The 17,614-nt window shown below is 33.7% G+C and overlaps 3 protein-coding genes across 3 annotated transcripts in view; all 3 read right to left on the bottom strand.

Moving 5' to 3' along the window:
• The window catches only part of LOC122092228, a 16,912-nt gene extending 14,390 nt beyond the window's left edge, over positions 1-2,522 (bottom strand). Inside the window, exons 1-2 of the mRNA XM_042662565.1 lie at positions 2,519-2,522; positions 2,361-2,434 (exon numbers count right to left, since the gene is read on the bottom strand). Coding sequence (XP_042518499.1) covers positions 2,361-2,434; positions 2,519-2,522 — 78 coding nt within the window. The remainder of the gene's footprint in view (positions 1-2,360; positions 2,435-2,518) is intronic.
• A 15-nt stretch (positions 2,523-2,537) lies between these two features.
• On the bottom strand, positions 2,538-10,351 carry LOC122092227 (ABC transporter C family member 3-like). The gene is made up of 10 exons (XM_042662564.1): positions 8,198-10,351; positions 7,824-7,910; positions 7,076-7,726; positions 6,812-6,976; positions 4,792-5,086; positions 4,489-4,697; positions 4,022-4,327; positions 3,276-3,339; positions 2,758-2,997; positions 2,538-2,638 (listed from the first exon to the last, which is right to left on the bottom strand). The coding sequence occupies exons 1-10, from the start codon at positions 10,349-10,351 to the stop codon at positions 2,538-2,540; spliced, it is 4,272 nt and encodes a 1,423-aa protein (XP_042518498.1).
• A 5,061-nt stretch (positions 10,352-15,412) lies between these two features.
• LOC122091270 (polygalacturonase-1 non-catalytic subunit beta-like) lies at positions 15,413-16,710 on the bottom strand. The gene is made up of 2 exons (XM_042661131.1): positions 16,604-16,710; positions 15,413-16,495 (listed from the first exon to the last, which is right to left on the bottom strand). The coding sequence occupies exons 1-2, from the start codon at positions 16,652-16,654 to the stop codon at positions 15,524-15,526; spliced, it is 1,023 nt and encodes a 340-aa protein (XP_042517065.1). The 5' UTR covers positions 16,655-16,710; the 3' UTR covers positions 15,413-15,523.
• Between the last annotated feature and the right edge of the window lie 904 nt (positions 16,711-17,614).

The following is a 17,614-nucleotide window of genomic DNA, read 5'->3' as shown; positions in this document are numbered from 1 at the left end:
ACTACCGTACTATCAAGAGGATTAGCTGCCAAAGGTATCTATCCAGCAGTAGATCCTTTAGATTCAACGTCAACTATGCTCCAACTGGGGATCGTTGGTGAGGAACCGAATACAAAATCCAAATAGGAACCATAACCAGATAAGTCGAGTATGAGTACCAATTTTCAGAACCGAGATGGGACTTGGTCTGGTTTTGGATCACACTAACACTCCTTGAAACCGAAACCGGAACCGGACTGAATACCTGGTTCCGGATCGATTGACACCCTTAAATCCAACAGGCCCCAAACTCGACATTTAAGTAACACCTTACCTGCCCACAAATTTGGGCTTCACCTGATTTGCCATATGGCAGAAAGTTTGGCTATGTAGGAAACTTCAATCAAGGGAAATTGGGAGAAAACATATTGTACTTATTTTGTATGATTTTTTCAATAAATATTTTCTAGATGTGCCTCACTATACAAGTTAGGTAAGATCGGGTAATGGTTGTACCCATTCGAAGGCATCTCAGCTCTACCTATAACAAAATTCATTTACACCAACTATAGGAGCCCTTGTACACCACCCAAGAAAGGGCATTGACATGTCCAATAATTTTGATTATGAAGATATAGATAACAACTAACATTCCCTTTACAATTACACCCATTAAAACAATAATGTATGATATAAAAAATTCAAAATGTTGTAAACTCAACAAGTATTTCCCACTGAAAAAGGTAATTGCAAATGAAAACAAGAAACGGCCGCAACTCAAGAAAATCTTATTAAATAAAAGGGACCAAAACCTTTCCTTTTCACAAGGTTATAAATCAATTAATTTCTCTAATAGTCCTAACTTACTAAAATTTGATTGTGTGGAATTTTTTGATTGATAAACACATCAATTAAAAATTTGATGCCCTTAAGTGTTATTTAATTAAGAAAATATTTTTATGAAGAACTTCAACCATTCGCTTTTATGGTCAGAATAACCTCTTATATAGTTGGCTATAGGAACCAATCAAATTGCCAGATTGGTAACCGAGACTTTCAAGTCGGAATGCATGACCATGGAAGGAAATTTTTTAGAACAAATTAAATCATGACTAAGACTAGTAATTAGAACAATTTAGACATTGAACTGATAACAAAAATGTTATCCAAAGAAATTTTGGCAATAAATTAATTAAGATGTCTAATGTAGCAATAGGCAAAAATTTTGTTTTAAAGCTTTATGGCAGAAGTTTTTTGACTGATAGGTTTTGATGATATCTCTAAACCAGAATCAAGTTTTGCCACATGGAAGGATGATGCGGCAATTTCGATTATATAGATATTTACAAAATGGTCTAGGGGTGGCTACATATTGAATTTTAGATCCAAATTCAAATATATACACTCACATGTATTGGCTTATTCACTTTTATTATCAGCTTCCCTTCTTCTAAACAAATTGCGCTTATTTCAATGTATTCTCAAAGTTTTATTTTACCAATTGGCCAACTCAATTTTAGCTAAACCATTACATGTGCGTGGTAGAGCAGAGGACCTTTTTTTTTGGCTAAAGGGTCATGTATATTAAGAGACGAAATGGGAAAAATTAAAAACTGTACAGAGAGGATCCATAATAAGAAGACCCAAAAAAAAAAAAAAATAAATAAAACAACTAGCACACAACCTAGGACCCACCTCCACCTACGACATTGCCATCAGCAAAAAGATAGGCGCTAGGCCAAAAAAATAAACTGAACACTAATAAAATCTGGAGCGTGATCTGCCCATCGCATCCTCAGCCAAGAACTCAAGCACCTCAGGAGGCCATGCCACTACTGATGAAGACGCTTCCTTCTTAGCAGCCGTCTGCGCCAGGAAATCTGCTATAGGGTTTGCCTCCCGATAGCAATGAGTGATTTTCCATCTTATACCACTGAGATAAGAAATAAGAGAAGACCACCTTTGCCAAACAAACCACGGGACCGAGCCCCTTTGAACCATGAGCACCACAGCACCCGAATCACATTCGATCCACAGAGATGCACAATTCATCTCTCTTGCTCTCTCAATTCCTTCAATTAACGCTTGAAATTCAGTATGGAAATTCGAAGCTATTCCTAAAAAGGAGCTATAAATCGATACAATCTGGCACTTGCTGTCCCTTATAATGCCACTTGCTCCTGCATTCCCTGGATTACCCAAGGACAAAGAGCAGGGGACCTTGAGCTTTTACTTACCTAAAATTTTTTATCTCTCTATCTAATGTGCCCTGTGGTAGATATTTGTCGTCTAAAGATATCAGAAGACTACTATAACCTCTTCTAAGGTTTATAGACATCCACTAGGAAAAAAAAAATTTCCCCTCTCATCTCCTCCTTTACCTCAAATACTTCAATAGAATGCCAATGCCAACGCAAATGATTACAAGTAACCTGGATATCTATTCTACCATATTCTGGAAACAAAATTTTTCATACACAATAAAGAAATGCACCTGAGTCTAATGCAACCTATTTATATATGACCTCTTGAAACTTACTCATTTAACCTTTCAAATACTAGGAGCTACTTCTTTGGGTATACTCCTTGACAAGCTTTGCAAATGACGAGGACTTGATCTCTAGCAATTTGGCTGGGGAATCATACTCCAATATATGACCTGCTTAATATGATACAACATGTCAATCTGATTAGGCAAGCACCATAGATGAGCAGATGTAATAAGAAACTCAGTTGAACCCATTTTAATTAGTGGTGTACTAATTTCTTGCTACTAACCATTATCGAGGAGGAGGACCATATCAATATCAAGAATTGATGTTATCCTATGTGCAATTGTAATGACAGTAGACCTTGAGAAGTGTTGCCTAAGCGTTTGCTGAATTAGATAATCAGTCGCAGTATCCATTGATGCGGTAGCTTCATCAAGTACTAATACTTTGCTTCTCTTGAGTAATACCCGTCCTAAACAAATTAGTTGTCGTTGACCTATGCTCCAATTCTCTCCATTCTCGGCCACTATGACAGCCACCATATAAGAATGCGTTAGCTATTTAGGATCTTATTTTCATTAACTTTTCTTTCTCTACTTTTTTCTTTTGAAAAAGGGGTTGGGTTGTGGATTGGGTAGTGCACTAGAAATTAGATGCATCATACAATAATAATTTAATTTTGAAAGTATTAAGCACTTGTGCATGGATAAATTAATATTGGGAAACTTTGGCATAAAGTAAATAGAAGAAGAAACCATTATCATTTATATATATATATATATATATGGGAGAGAAGAAACCTACCTAAAGAATCGAGCTTCCCTTCTTTTTTCCTAATTTCATCACCAAGTTGGCATCCATCTAAAGCCTAAGACAACAAAAGGGCAATGTTAGCTTAACACCTTCCTTAATTTTTAAGATAACATAGAATTGATCATGAAAGATGACCTAAGCATGCAAAAGATGCAATGAACAAGCAAAGGGATACCCAGACAATAAAAATAGTGCATTTAATTCCCAGATCCCTACTTATAGAATATCTTAAGCCAAAGTTAGCTCAAATATTATCCAATGCATCTAAAGGAATGAATTCAAAATTTTAATAAATATTAAAAAGAGCACGACCACAAGAAAGGAGTTCATAGATATACATGTCATAAGTAAATCATTTGTAATGTGTTTGTTTCACGTGCAAATCATCTGGGAGTGGTAAATTTCTCCATCCTATTTTTTCACTAATTAAAGATTTTTTTTTGTGCTAATGACGGGTATCTAGGCCTTCGGCCTGACTAGTCCCGCAGGCCCATACTGACCCCTCAACCGCATGGACTGGGTCATACCGGGGTTGAATGAAAACCATTCAACTTTCACTAAAAGTAGTGAAGAGCACTAAACACCCCCATGTAAGTGGTCCAAAGTGTGCCAGTGGGAGTCGAACCTAGGAAGTCTGAGTTTATGGCTCGTATGAAGTTCGTTGCTCACCAACTGCAATACCCCCTTGGGTTCACTGATTAAAGATTATTATCAATGAAAAAAAATAAAGAACCCACCTCCCAAATCTGTTCATCAGTGTAATCTCCAAGCGGATCAAGATTGCTTCTTATAGTCCCCTCGAACATTGTTGGGTCTTGTGGGATGATGCTCAATCTTGACCGCAAGTCTTGAAGGCCAATCTTAAAGATATTAATACCATCTATCCAAATCTGACCGGCTATAGGTTCAAGCATGTGGAAGAGAGTCTGTACGAGAGTTGATTTACCACTTCCTGTTCGCCCAACGATACCAATCTTAATCCCTTCAGGTAAAGTGCATGTGACACCTTTTAAGACAAGAGGAAGATGTGGGGCATACCGGACCTACATACATATTAAATAATCAACTCATCAACCTTTGTAGAATTCCACAAGAATAGAAAGAATGTCCAAATCAAAATATAAGGCTTCAGAGGATCTATTTCATGAGACAATGAAACATCTAAGGAGATAATGACTTAAGGAACATAGATTTGGGAGATTACCTGTAGATCAACAATATCAATTTTTCCTTGTGATGGCCATTCATGACCTGGCTTATTTTCTTCTATCGATAAAGGGGGTTCGCTAGGAATGTAGGCATATTGCAATATTCTCTCAATAGATATGATTTTGTTTTCAAGGCCACAAAGATCCCAAATGAGCCCATGCATACTGAATTTAAGTCCATATGTGACTGCTAAACTCATAACACCTTCAAAAGAGAAAACTAATTAAATTAAAAAAAATGCTTTTGTATAAGCGACCAATCATAATTGCCCCTTAAGATCTCAAGTTCTACTTTTTACCAGGACTGAGTACTCCATTCAGCACTGAGATCAAAAAAATCAAAAATATGGCATATGTGATGGATGATAACATATCCATGCGGAAGCATAACCACTCTATTGCACCAGAGAAATGAAACTTAGGCCGAAAATACCCATCCACCAGCTTGAGGTTTGTATCTATAAACCTTTCTTCTTGATCGAAACATCTGATCGTGGTTGAACCTAAACTAGATTCAACAAAATGCTGTGTAATTGGAGCCTGACATACTCCAGTCAATCGTGATAGTTCTCGTGCTGCAGATATGTAGTATTGCTAAAAGACAAGGGTCATATAAAGAAAATTAGGTATAATGTAAAAAAAAAAATATGTGCAATAAATAATATATAGTTAATTAGAGAATGATATACGTTTTTTTTTATGAGGAATTTTTAAACATGAGTTGCTTAGATTTAAATGATTGATAGTTACACCATCATCAAGGATAAAAACTGTAGGAAAAAGTTTATTCTATGTATTCTCAACTATTGAACAATAACTATTTTCTTTTTTACATATTGATTGAATTATAAATATTACTTGTACGAGAGTATATCATCATCAATTCCAAAATTTTGCGTATCTAATTTTTTTAACCAAATAATCAAATGATCAAATTTCAAATCCAATTAATATTGCATGTATTCTTATCCAATTTTTTGTTAAATCTTAATTTTCTAATGATGGACCAGACAATACGATCGCCAAATGCACATGAATATGAAATTTACTAATAAATGAAGTGTGGTGCAACCTAGGGACTTCACTTAGGTTAAGTGCAGCTCATTGCATGCTTAGCAAAAAACATAGCCCACGTGCTTTAGTTAAGAAAGAATGAGGGATATGAAGGAAAGGTGGAAAAATGAAGGGAAGTAGAAAAGAATGGGGAAGAATATCTTTGTGTTGAAAATTATTGACTAATTAAGAATCTGGTAAAACTTCTTAGGTAGTCCACCACCTAGATAAGCTTCTTTTGACTACTCAAATACCTTGTTACGTTGTAGTTCCATTGGGGTTCAAATTTTGATGATGTGATTTTTCCAAATCACCACTGTATATCTACCAGATTTGGGCCTTGAATGGTTTAGATGTCAACTTTCAAAACTTTGGCAACTTTAGTTTAGCTAATGAAAATAAAGTTGGTGGAAGTGAAAAATGGAAATTGGGTCCAAACTTCAACCATGACTCATGCAAATGGGGAATAACTATCCAATGGTATGTTTGACTAAATCAGTCATCCACATGACCCAAAATTGTTGGACCACTAAGACAAGGCTTTGTAATGGACAATTTCTTTTAATCCTTAATATTTAAATAATGAGAATTATTTATGAATTTATTCTTTCTAATTTATATTAATCTATTTTATTATCTTATAATTAATAAATAATTTTTTCTAAAATTATTAATTATTTAGTGTAAAAATAATCTTATTTAATTTTTTTTTCTTTTATTATTATCATGTCTTTCGTATGAACTTCAACCGACAAAACTATGAATAGAGATAATTGGCCATATTATACTTTTATCCATATATATCTAAAATAGTTTATGCATATCAAAAGCGCAACCATGCATATCACTTTAAGCTATCAATAGAGCTACTTAGCCTTCTTTGGTCATTTTTCATCACTTTTCCTTGAAAAATTTTGGTAAGTAAAAGAATAAATCTTTATATTAATTTATATGAATACATGTCATTGGAAAAATGGATTTATTTTTTTTTTTTTTAAATTCAAGAATAATATCAAGATTTGAATGGATTTATTTATATATTCCTTATAAATTCAAAAATAATATTGAAGTTTAAATCGCTATTGTCACTTCCAAGCATAGATGCATCCACCACTAAATCAATATGGTGTGAATAAAGAAAACTCTAGATTCAATAATAAAATAAGTGTGAAGTAACTTGTGTTATGGCTGGTTAACTATAGGGAATAAATGGTTAAGTTTATTTTGAAACTTAACCATGTGAAGTAGAAGTGGTCACAAAATTACCTGGTACCAAATGCATGCTACAGTCATTGGTATAAAAATTATCAACATTTGCCATGCAACTTGTGACATTACTGCAATAGTTCCCAGGAATTCTATGATTGAGATAAGAAGTTCTTCAAATTTACGTGGAATAGAGGTATCAACTGCACTTTGATCTATGGATACCTGTTTATAAAATTAGAGTTTATATACAATTACACTAACTATTATAGTGATAAGATAAAATCATTTGGACCCTAAGAGTAATCAAGAATATTTACTCACCCGATTTAGAATCCTTCCACTTGGAGTTGAATCAAAAAATGACAAGGGAGCACGAAAAATGCACAAATGCATTTTGTTGAAGAACAGAGTGGATGTCTTGTATCCAACAATTACAATGAGCATGGACCTTATAAGCGTACAAAGAGAACTTCCAAGGGTTAAAGCAATATAAATAAAGATAAGAGTGGATCCTTTAACATGAGGTTTTACATCTTCTGAAACGGGATTATCCAGTACCATCCAATAACTACTGGCTATTAGGAGAAGCTCAAAAAGAATTTGTGCCAGAAGTATCAATGGTACAAACGCACCTTTATATGCAGCTGTAATATATTTCCAGTAAACCGAAGGATTAACTTCACCATTTTCTCTCTTTTCTTCTTGGACTAGCTGCCCTTTAGGCTCAATCAAATTTTCTGTTTTATAGTTTTCAGATTCCTTTATTTCATTATCTTGGATAGATTTTTCACTGCATAGTATATTGCCATCTTCCTTATCATTAATTAAATTATCCAAAGTGGCTCCATGTTCGAGGGAATTAAGTTCTTTCATAGCTTTCTTATGTGCACCTACTAAATCCATAAAATCAGTTCCTGACCTAAGAATTTCTTCATATTTTCCTGTTTGAGTAATCTTTCCATCTTTCATCACCTGTCAAACAAAAGAAGGTAAATTATCACTCTCAAACAAGGTTGAAGTACTTGAAGTTGACAAAAAAAAAAAAAAAAAAAAGATGACATATTCTCACCAAGATAAGATCAGCAATGGGAAAAAACTCTACTTGGTGGGTAATATAAATGACTGTTTTTGAACCCAAAATTCCCAACAAACACTCCTGTGCAAAACTTCAAATGTTCACATTAGGCACTCAAACGCTCCAATTCATATTAATGTAAAGCCTTTTTATAACAATAAGTAACACCAAACCATAGGTTATAACATGCATTTCTCAATATTATATGTTAACATGTCTTGTTTGTTTAGATAATCATGATTTCATTATTCTTAAAAATATTTTTAATTCAATTTGTGAAAAAAATTTGTTATGTAAGCAATGAGATGTATATCTTCAACCAATTTTATTAAGAAATTTTTTGGAAGTAGAGCTCAATAAGCAATTACCTTAAATAGATGAGTTCCTGTATGAGCATCAACAGAACTAAAAGGATCATCAAGTAGATATATGTCAGCATCATTGTACAAAGCACGTGCAATTTGGATTCTTTGCTTTTGTCCACCACTCAGGTTGATCCCCCTCTCCCCTATGATAGTCTGGTCCCCAAAGGGACACAATTCTAGGTCCTTCTTCAATGAACATGCTTCAAGGATCATTTCGTACCTTTTCTTGTCCATCTCCTTACCGAACAATATATTGTCTACTATCTTGCCACTTTGTATCCAAGATGATTGCGCAACATAGGCCATTGTCCCCTTCAACTTAATAGCTCCAGATATCTTAGGCACTTCCCCCAATATACATGAAAGTAGGCTTGACTTACCTGACCCAACAACACCGCAAACAACCACTTTCATACCATGTTTCACTTGAAAATTAAGATCTTTTAATGTAAGATTAGGGGAATGAAGATCCCAAGAGAAATTCCCCTTGACTATCTCAACTGCAACTTCGGCACTATCTCTTGGAAGCTTTTGTACTATATTTTGATCAAGGTCATCAAGACAGAGAAATGAGGTTATCCTATCAAGGGAGACTTTAATCTGAAGTACCATGGAGAATGTATCCGGGAGATTATAAATGGGCCCTTGCAACACTTCAAATGTTGCAAGTGCAGATAAAATCTTCCCTGAGTCTAATCGAATTCCCATAAGCAAACAGGACCCAAAAGTAATCATAGATACAAACAAGGGAGTAGATGAGTAGACGAAGGAAGCTATAGCTGAAGTATAAAGTAACTTCTTTATACATTTTGTTTCAAATTTCCTAAGTCCAATTATCTTATCCAAGAATTTCATCTCCCATCCCTGGAGCTTGAGAATCCTCATATTCCTCAGGGCTTCAGATGTCACCTTCATCCTTCGATCCTTTGAATCCATCAGTTCTCCCTGGATTTTCTCCTGTAGTTTCACCAACGGAGTATTTGCTAACATTAAAATCATTGTGGCAACAAAAGCTACAAGTGAAGCAAGGCCAAGTCTTTTGTACAAGATCAACAATGCTAGAACAAATTGAACAGGCACTCTCCATATATCGTGTAAATACCAACTGAAAAAGCCAATCCTGTCGATATCAACAGTCATCAAATTGATGTTCTCCCCGCTAGTGTGGCCTTGCTTTGATTGGCTTGAAAGCCTAAGATTCTTCTTATAGATTATTGCGAATAAGGCAGCACTAACCCTATTCGCAATTATTCGTAATTGAAAGAACAAATGCCTCTCTGAGATACACCTTATGAACTTTGAAAGAAAGAAAATAAACACTAACATATAGCCTTTATACTTATGTTGATGAGAGCTGTTGAGATAATGAAAAAATGTATTAATAAGGTATGGTCCAACATAAGATGCCAATGTGCATACAATGGACAATAGACCCGTCCATAGAATTTCTTTCCACGTTAGGAGAATCAATGCTTTCACTAGCCTGAATGTGCTTACCTGACAACCATTATCATTGCTATTATCATCATATTCAAGTTTATCTCTAAAACAAGCGAAGACCACGCTGGCACTATCACAACTGGCAAGCTGAGGGACATCTTCAAGATCCAATGTTTTTTCAAACCCAAGTGCAACCAAAGGACTTATCCAAGAAAAAGTAAAAATACTAAAAAGATTGGCATTTTCGTAAGAAGTTATACCCTCTCCACCGACATTTGATCCTTGTCTGTCGTCACCATTATTTCGATTGGAACTATTATTCAAAAGAGGGTCCATAAAATGGAAATCTTCATCTTCTCGCCTCTTGCCAAACATTCCAGCATAACTAATAGATATGCCAGCAATAATGGATACAACATCGGAAACCCATAGCAGAATTGGCAAGGGCACATGTTTCCAATAGAAACTAAGATGTATGACAAGATAGAAACAAGACATTAGGATGTAGAAGGTCCACCAAATCCGTAATATAATAGGGAACTTGCGGTCACTTGCATGAGAAAATTGGATATGCAAGTAAGCAGAGATCATGAACCAAGTGAGTGTTCTGAATACAAAATCCAATTGGGCAACAATATTTAGATCGGACCAACCATGTCTATAACCAGAGAGAGAGTTTAACATGCTCAAGAAAAGATCACAAAAAGATAGACCCATGCAAGATATAAGGGCTGACCAATAGTATGAAAAGTATGTATTCTTCAACATTGGTTTTGAATTTTCAAGGGTAGGAATTGTGTATCTCTTACTAGCCCAATAAATGGATAGAACTAATAACAAAATTAAGTGTGAAGACGCTGAAAACCCATGTAGAAAAATGGTTGCAAAAGACTGGTAAGATAATATCCAGATATTCTTATCATTATTTGATCCTTCAAAAGTATTCATGTTTGCAAATTTTCTTTATTCTTTTTGTAATTTGGTCACTTAGCCTAGATGGATCTTTTACAAATCATATCAGTTTTACCAAACTTGAATTGATGCAGGCCCATTCGCAAAAATGTTGTGAAAACTCTAGCATATAGATACCGGTCATTTCTGCCATATGTATTTCAAAAAGATTTAGACCAATATTGGGATTCAATATTACCCTTCAATGCGGTTGAACCTGTTAACAAAGAGATGAGAACAAATGGTTTGAAAATGTATAAATAATAAAGGAATGAATGAACTTTTCGATTTCTATATGATTTAGCCCATGTTCAATTAAGAACATCAATAGAGATAATAGAAATTTAGTATTATCAGATGAAATAAACCATAAATATTTTAGATTTAACATATTGAAGTAAGCTGCAAGGAAAGGTAGAAAACTTAATATCATAAGAACAACAAACGATGCATTGCAATAGATTTCTATAGAAAAATAAAAAATTAACTTCCATATGAAATGCTTATATGAAATTATAAATAATAAACCACAGAAACAACATCGATTAACTTGCAAATAGAACTATCAATTGTTGACATATAGTTGCTTGTCTGCAATAAACCTTACCAAACCATTGATGAAAATTTGAAGATCATCGAATTTGAAGGGGAAATTATAGTGACACAACACTGCAACTAACCACACTCAACATAATTTTATCTATAAATTGATAATTGGATTAAGTCATACACTAAGTTAAGTGATATAGATTCTGAGTTTCAAAAATCATCACTTGGACCAGATTGGCAGCGGCTGAGATTGATCTTGAGTTTTGACATACCCAATACCAATTCATTGGTACGATCTAAGGGTAAAATAATAATAATAATAATAATAATAATAATAAAAATAATAAAAATAAAAATAAAAATAATAATAAAAATAAATAAAAATAAATAAAATAATAATAATAATAATAATAAAAATAATATTAAATAATAATAATAAATATATAATAATAATATAATAATAATAATAATATAATGAATAATAAATATAAATAATAATAAATAAATTAATAATAATTATAATAATATTAAATATATATTAAATAAATAATAATATAATAATATAATAATAATAATAATAATAAATATAATAATAATAATAATAATAATAATAATAATAATAATAATAATAATAATAATAATAATAATAATAATAATAATAATAATAATAATAATAATAATAATAATAATAATAATAATAATAATAATAATAATAATAAATAATAATATTATATAATAATATAATAAATAATAATTAATATAAAAATAATAATAATAATAATAATAATAATAATAATAATAATAATAATAATAATAATAATAATAATAATAATAATAATAATAATAATAATAATAATAATAATAATAATAAATAATAAATAATAATAAAATATAATAATAATAATAACCATTTTAGAAAAAAAAAAAAGGGTAAATATATTTGATCAAAGGTGATTTTCACCGATTCAGATCAATATTGGTTAACACCGATATCCGAGATTAGAAACCTTGGTTGCATGAGAGAGAACAGTTCAGATTGCAAGCCCGGTTGGAGGACAGCATTTGAAAACGTCACTGATCAGTCGTTCCTAAAAGGCTTTGTTAGCGTGAACCGATAGCAGCACAGAACAGCTGTGAGTCTCTTACATAAGTTCAGGTAAGAAAAAGGAAAAATAAAAGGCAAAACAACGCATCCATCTAGTTGAGAAGTAACAGAAAAACAAACATGCGAAATAGAACGTTTTCCTAGTCACATGGCACTTGTATCAGCGTGGGTCAATGATAGGTGCATGAGGGTACCAATAGGAGTGAGTATTTTGTGCATGAGGGTATCAATAGGAGTGAGTATTTTGTACTCACAGGGGGTGGGTCATCATTTCGTCCCTTCTCTGTCTGGACGTAAGGGTTCACAACCAAGTAACGTTCTTTTGGGGAAAACACTAGTCAGTTGCGCCTTCTACTCCAAGACATAGGAAGTTGTGAGGAAGATGCCCCTAACCCTCTTAGATGCTTTTATACCATTTCCATTAGCCCAAGCTCTAGCACAACGCAATGGCCAAGTGACCAGAAAGCATTTTTCCTCCAATAAAATACAATTTTTGAATAACAGGAGCCCAAGTATTATGGGAATTGTGTAGCTGACACAGGATTTCAGTTCCGTTCCTATAAAGTTCATATTCTAACGCCAACCAATTGCCATTTTCCATTGGCATTCACAAACCTTTACTTACCCCTTGCACCTAGTTTGGTCAACGTTACAAAACCTCAATCCTACCTATCATAACAAAAGGAAAACGGGAATCCCACAAGGTTTCTCAGAGAGAGAGAGGGAGAGGTACACACCTTCATGAAGAAGCTTCAAGGAACAAAAAATTGTCACCTTTACCTCTGCTGGTAGCGTGAATCAACATAGAAAGGGCCGAGATGTTTATAGTTGAGCAGAGGGACCATTTCTATGACTTCATAACTCCTGACTCCTAACAAATAGGAAAGCAGTCGCGGTCCGTAACCTCAGGAATGAGATTCGATCCGTTGATTCTTGGAACGAACGGGTGTAATTCCTAAGAAATAGGAAAGTGTTGGGTTCCATATCCTCAAGGACTGACGCATTATAGGGAGAGTAGGGGGTTGCAATGGTCGGTGGACGTCGTATTAACTTACGGCTGTGGTTCTTATTTGGAGAAAAAAAAAAAAAAAAAAAAAAATTAAGGGCTGTGTTTCTCAAAATTGATTTTTGGTTCTGACAAGTCAACATCCGATACCTTTTTTTTCTATTTTTTTATGAGAACATCCGATACCTGTCAATCACTTTTGCTTTCACTTTTGTAATGACAAAAAAGAAAAAAAAAATAAAAAAAAATAAAAAAATAAAAAAAAATAAAAAAATAAAAAAAGGAATAGGTGTTGAATATTGATTTGAATGACCAAGTACTTATATGAGCAGTGGATTCAAAACTCATGATTTTCGAAGAAGAATGAAGAATTCATCCAAAAAAAAAAAAGGATTTTTTAAGACAAAAAAAATGAAAATTTACATATCTGACACAACGTTTTTCCAACTTGGAAATTAGCCCATGAAACAGAATTTATAGAATTTATAGAAGACATATAGCCAAATATGTGGTATCCAATATGAGTGACACCCATCTATCATTGCATGTGAATTGTAAGCAAAGTTAACAAGTTACTTGATCATTGCATTTGTTAGACTTGTGAATACCAAGAGTGGTTAGGCTTGATGCGATGTTGATTCACATTATATTGCATCGAGGGGTAAAGAACAATGATTTTTTATTTTTTTTGAATAGAAGAGCAATAAATTTTTATTTTAGGTAAAACAGCAATAAAACTAAATTAAAAAATATAGAAGAAAGAAAGAAAGAAAGAAAAAAAAAGTTGGGTAATAGAGGGGAAAAAATGAGACGAGTAAGTCTGGGAAATAGATATAAATTTAGTTTTTGGAACATTAAATAGGCAACTTTCAGGCTTTGTTTTGTATTGTAGAATTGGTCATGTATATATTGTAAGGATGCATTGGAATGGGTATTCTTTTGATTTCAGGTTGTCATCTATTATGCCATACAATCGAATTACGAAATCATATTAAAACTTGAAAGGCAAAATAAGTCATTTTCAAATAGAGATTGGTTCATGGTAAACTTTCCACGGATGACATGGTTTGTATGGGGGTTCCATTACCATCAAGATGCGCTTTTTGTAATTAGAAAGATGAATCCATCAGTCATATTTTTTCAGAATGCAATGTGTGGCAACCTCATTCTTCAATCCTCGAGATGTCAGTACTGTGGAAACTGAAGGTTCAAGACCTCTCTATAAAGAAGTATGGCTTTCTTAATTTGTTCTCATTCCTTTTTTTCATTTGGATTGAAAGAAATTTAAGACGCTTTTTTATGACAAGTCTAGGTGTCATGAGCTTACTTGTGAGTTGGTGTTGAGAGACCAATGGGAATTACCTCCCAAGATATCAGGTTTGGTTTCTTCAATGGGAGATCTCTTATGCTCCAGAAAATTAGGTATTCGATCCTATCTCTCTGAGAAAGGCTCCATTTAGTATGGAGATTTCTAATGTCATTAAAAAGTTAATAGGATTAAATTAAATATTGATGGGTGTTCGTTGAGAAATCCAAAGAGATTAGGGGTTGGTAGACTTTCTCGTAATGCTGAAGCCAGTATCATCTTTTCCTTTGAGAAGTTTTTGACCATTTGATCAATTATGAAGCCAAGTTTGTCACTCTTGTTAGGGGTTTGCTGGTTGCAAAAGAATTAGGGATTCAGAAGCTTTGGAGTGAATCCAACTCCATGGCTGTGACGATTTCAGTAATTCGTAACATTATTCCCTGGTTTGTAGGCAAGAATGGTTCTTCAATCTTGAAGCCTTTCCTAGTATCGATTGATTGGAAAATTACACTATTTCAGGGAAGCTAATGCAGTTGTGTGCAAATTTTCTTCCACAATCAGCCACAAAAAATGGGTTGTCTACTATTATGCATGTCTTGCCATCTCCTATGCAAGACAAGTTATTTATTGATGCTTGATATAGACCGATATTTTGCATCTCGAGGTGTTAGATTTTTGTGTAGTGAACGATCCTCCTGCTAATGACAATGCTGAAGATGGGAGGTCTTGCTTTGAGTTTTTTTTTTTTTTGGTTCGAGTTTTAGGTTTCTTCGCAGTTCAGTCATTGTGTCCTCTTCCTTCCCCCTCCCCTTTTTTTAGTACAAATATGCTTTTACTAAAAAAAAAAAAAAAAAAAAGGCATAACAAGAAAACCAAAATGGTTAATTATTTATCCCTCATAGAGCATAAGATAAGCAGCAATATGTAACACAAATAAGAGAAATGGAAGAAATTCAAATCTTCAATCTCTTCTCAACCTAAAGTTTTTGTCCAGACTATTCCATTCTCATTTATCCAATGACAAACCTCGATTCTGCCTGGCCCAAAACCCAATAACTTAAAAGCAATATGATTTGGGTTCCAAGTTGATGTGTCATAGTGGCATGCCATGATCACATGATTCACTTTCTTCTTAGCAAGTATATCAACTGTATATACTTTTACTTTCTGTAACATATGGCAGTAATAGACCTGAAATATGAATGGCTGGCTATGACACAAGGCTGGTGATTCAAAAAGATTTCCATATATGAGTTTCACAGCTCCAATTGTGACATTCTCATAAGATCCTTCAACGCTTTCAGTACTCCATAAATGAACATAGTGCCCTAATTCCTGGACGACAAGATCAATAAGATCCTCGGCAGAAGTTACACAAGTTCTCTTCTCACCTGTAATGGGACTCTTCTCACATATCCTGAGGGTGTCTTGAATATATTCATCCATGTTTGATTCATCTTCCACACCAAAAAGCTTCCTTAATTCCTCAATTTGGGCAAAGGAAAATGGGATTTTTGATGCCAGAGATCGTGGCAAGAATGATTTATATGATATTGGGTCCCTTAGATCAGGGATGGATATGAAACCTCCCTCTTTTACCATTGACTCCCGAAAATATGGCAATCCACCTTGTCTGGCAACCGAAAGGGGTGATTCACTTGGAAAATTATATTTTAGTTTCGCTTCATTCCATTGGGCTAATGGTGGCAAGGTGGTGTTGCTAGTTGTGTTATTCACCTGTGCATTTGTAGAACAAGCAACATTAGCTTGCTTACAGAACAAGCGCAGTTGGGAAGACAATTCCTTTTTCTCTATAAGTCTCACAAACACCGCCTCTTGATGTGCGTTTAATGAAGTAGCCTTTGCAGCTAACCAGTGTGGTGGGTGTGGAAGACCAATATGTTCTTCCCAGTATTCTATGAAGGCATTTTCAGCTTGAGAACCCTACAATTTCATGGAAAAAATATAACAACTTAATAAGAAAGATGAAGCAAGAACAAACTATAATCAAGTTGAAATGAATGAAAAATGGGAAAGCATCATTTTCCTTACACTAAAATGTGCTATTGCTATAAATCCAAGCAATAGAATGGCATGTGTCATGGTGGAACTGAAGCACAGAATGTAATGAGTTGATCTATGCCTTTGTCGGAATGAGTTGGGTTTGTTGTGTGGAGAGGGGTGTTTGAATTTATAGAAGAAAAAATTCTGTAGCCCAGAAATAAAAATGGGGAAAGTTTTGGTCAATCCCCTAAATGGCTAAACATACTCCTAATTTCCTAATTTCACTATGGCTACATTTGGTTGCAATGGAAATAAAGCGGAATGGAAATGAAAATTTTCAACCTAGAAAGAAACTTTTGTAATCATTTTGCCATGTGAGTATATCACTAACTCAAAATCGTTCAATACTTGATAAAATTTCATTGTACTTAGCATCAAAATCCTTCCCTTTGGTTTAAAAAGTAAAATAAAAATTACAAGTAAAATGTATCATTACTACATATGGTAAAAAATTGAAGTAATTTTTACAGTCACATGGGTAAATGATTATAAAAAATTATTTTTTAGTTTTGATAATTTTCATTTTTTCCCTTTAAATTCCCTTCGACCCAAACAAAGCTTATGACAAAGTGAAAATTTTTTCTCTTATGACTAACATTAAACAAAAAATCCTTAGAAAAAATTGCCCTTCAACATTCAAATTTTTATACTCATTCCGATTTTTTAGGTCTTTGTGTACAGCTTATCTGTGGTAACAATAATGAGAGTCGTAACTTTATCCCAATTAAATGAGTTGACTACATGGATCCGAGATGGTATAGAGAAAATAATAGGAATAGAAGGAAACAAAATGTGAATTACTAATGGTTTGCAAGACCAGAAATTGTGGAAGAGACCCAACCCCTAGTCCCTACAACCAAACAAAAGTTTACCCTACATCCACCATCAAATAAGGAAAACTCATTCATTTTGTATCTCAGTACTCAGTTGCAGAATAATATTCGTAAGGAGATAATATTCCCTTTGGTCTTTTTTTTTTTTTTTTTTCCTTGGGTTAGT

This window comes from Macadamia integrifolia, chromosome 10 (assembly GCF_013358625.1).
Source record: "Macadamia integrifolia cultivar HAES 741 chromosome 10, SCU_Mint_v3, whole genome shotgun sequence".
In the NCBI taxonomy this organism is placed as follows: Eukaryota; Viridiplantae; Streptophyta; class Magnoliopsida; order Proteales; family Proteaceae; genus Macadamia; species Macadamia integrifolia.
The sequence above is the reverse complement of the archived record's forward strand: the minus strand, read 5'-3'. Positions and strand labels throughout refer to the sequence as shown.

What these genes read in the sequence shown, in the direction of transcription:
- LOC122092227 (XM_042662564.1), bottom strand. Translation starts at nt 10,351, where the DNA reads ATGGGTCTATCTTTTTGTGATCTTTTCTTGAGCATGTTAAACTCTCTC. An exon ending in CCATTGCTGATCTTATCTTG is followed by an intron (nt 7,727 to 7,823) that starts GTGAGAATATGT and finishes TTTGTTTGACAG; the next exon opens with GTGATGAAAGATGGAAAGAT. An exon ending in AGGGAAGCTCGATTCTTTAG is followed by an intron (nt 2,998 to 3,275) that starts GTAGGTTTCTTC and finishes TGGCTGTCATAG; the next exon opens with TGGCCGAGAATGGAGAGAAT.
- LOC122091270 (XM_042661131.1), bottom strand. Translation starts at nt 16,654, where the DNA reads ATGACACATGCCATTCTATTGCTTGGATTTATAGCAATAGCACATTTT. An exon ending in TAGCAATAGCACATTTTAGT is followed by an intron (nt 16,496 to 16,603) that starts GTAAGGAAAATG and finishes ATGAAATTGTAG; the next exon opens with GGTTCTCAAGCTGAAAATGC.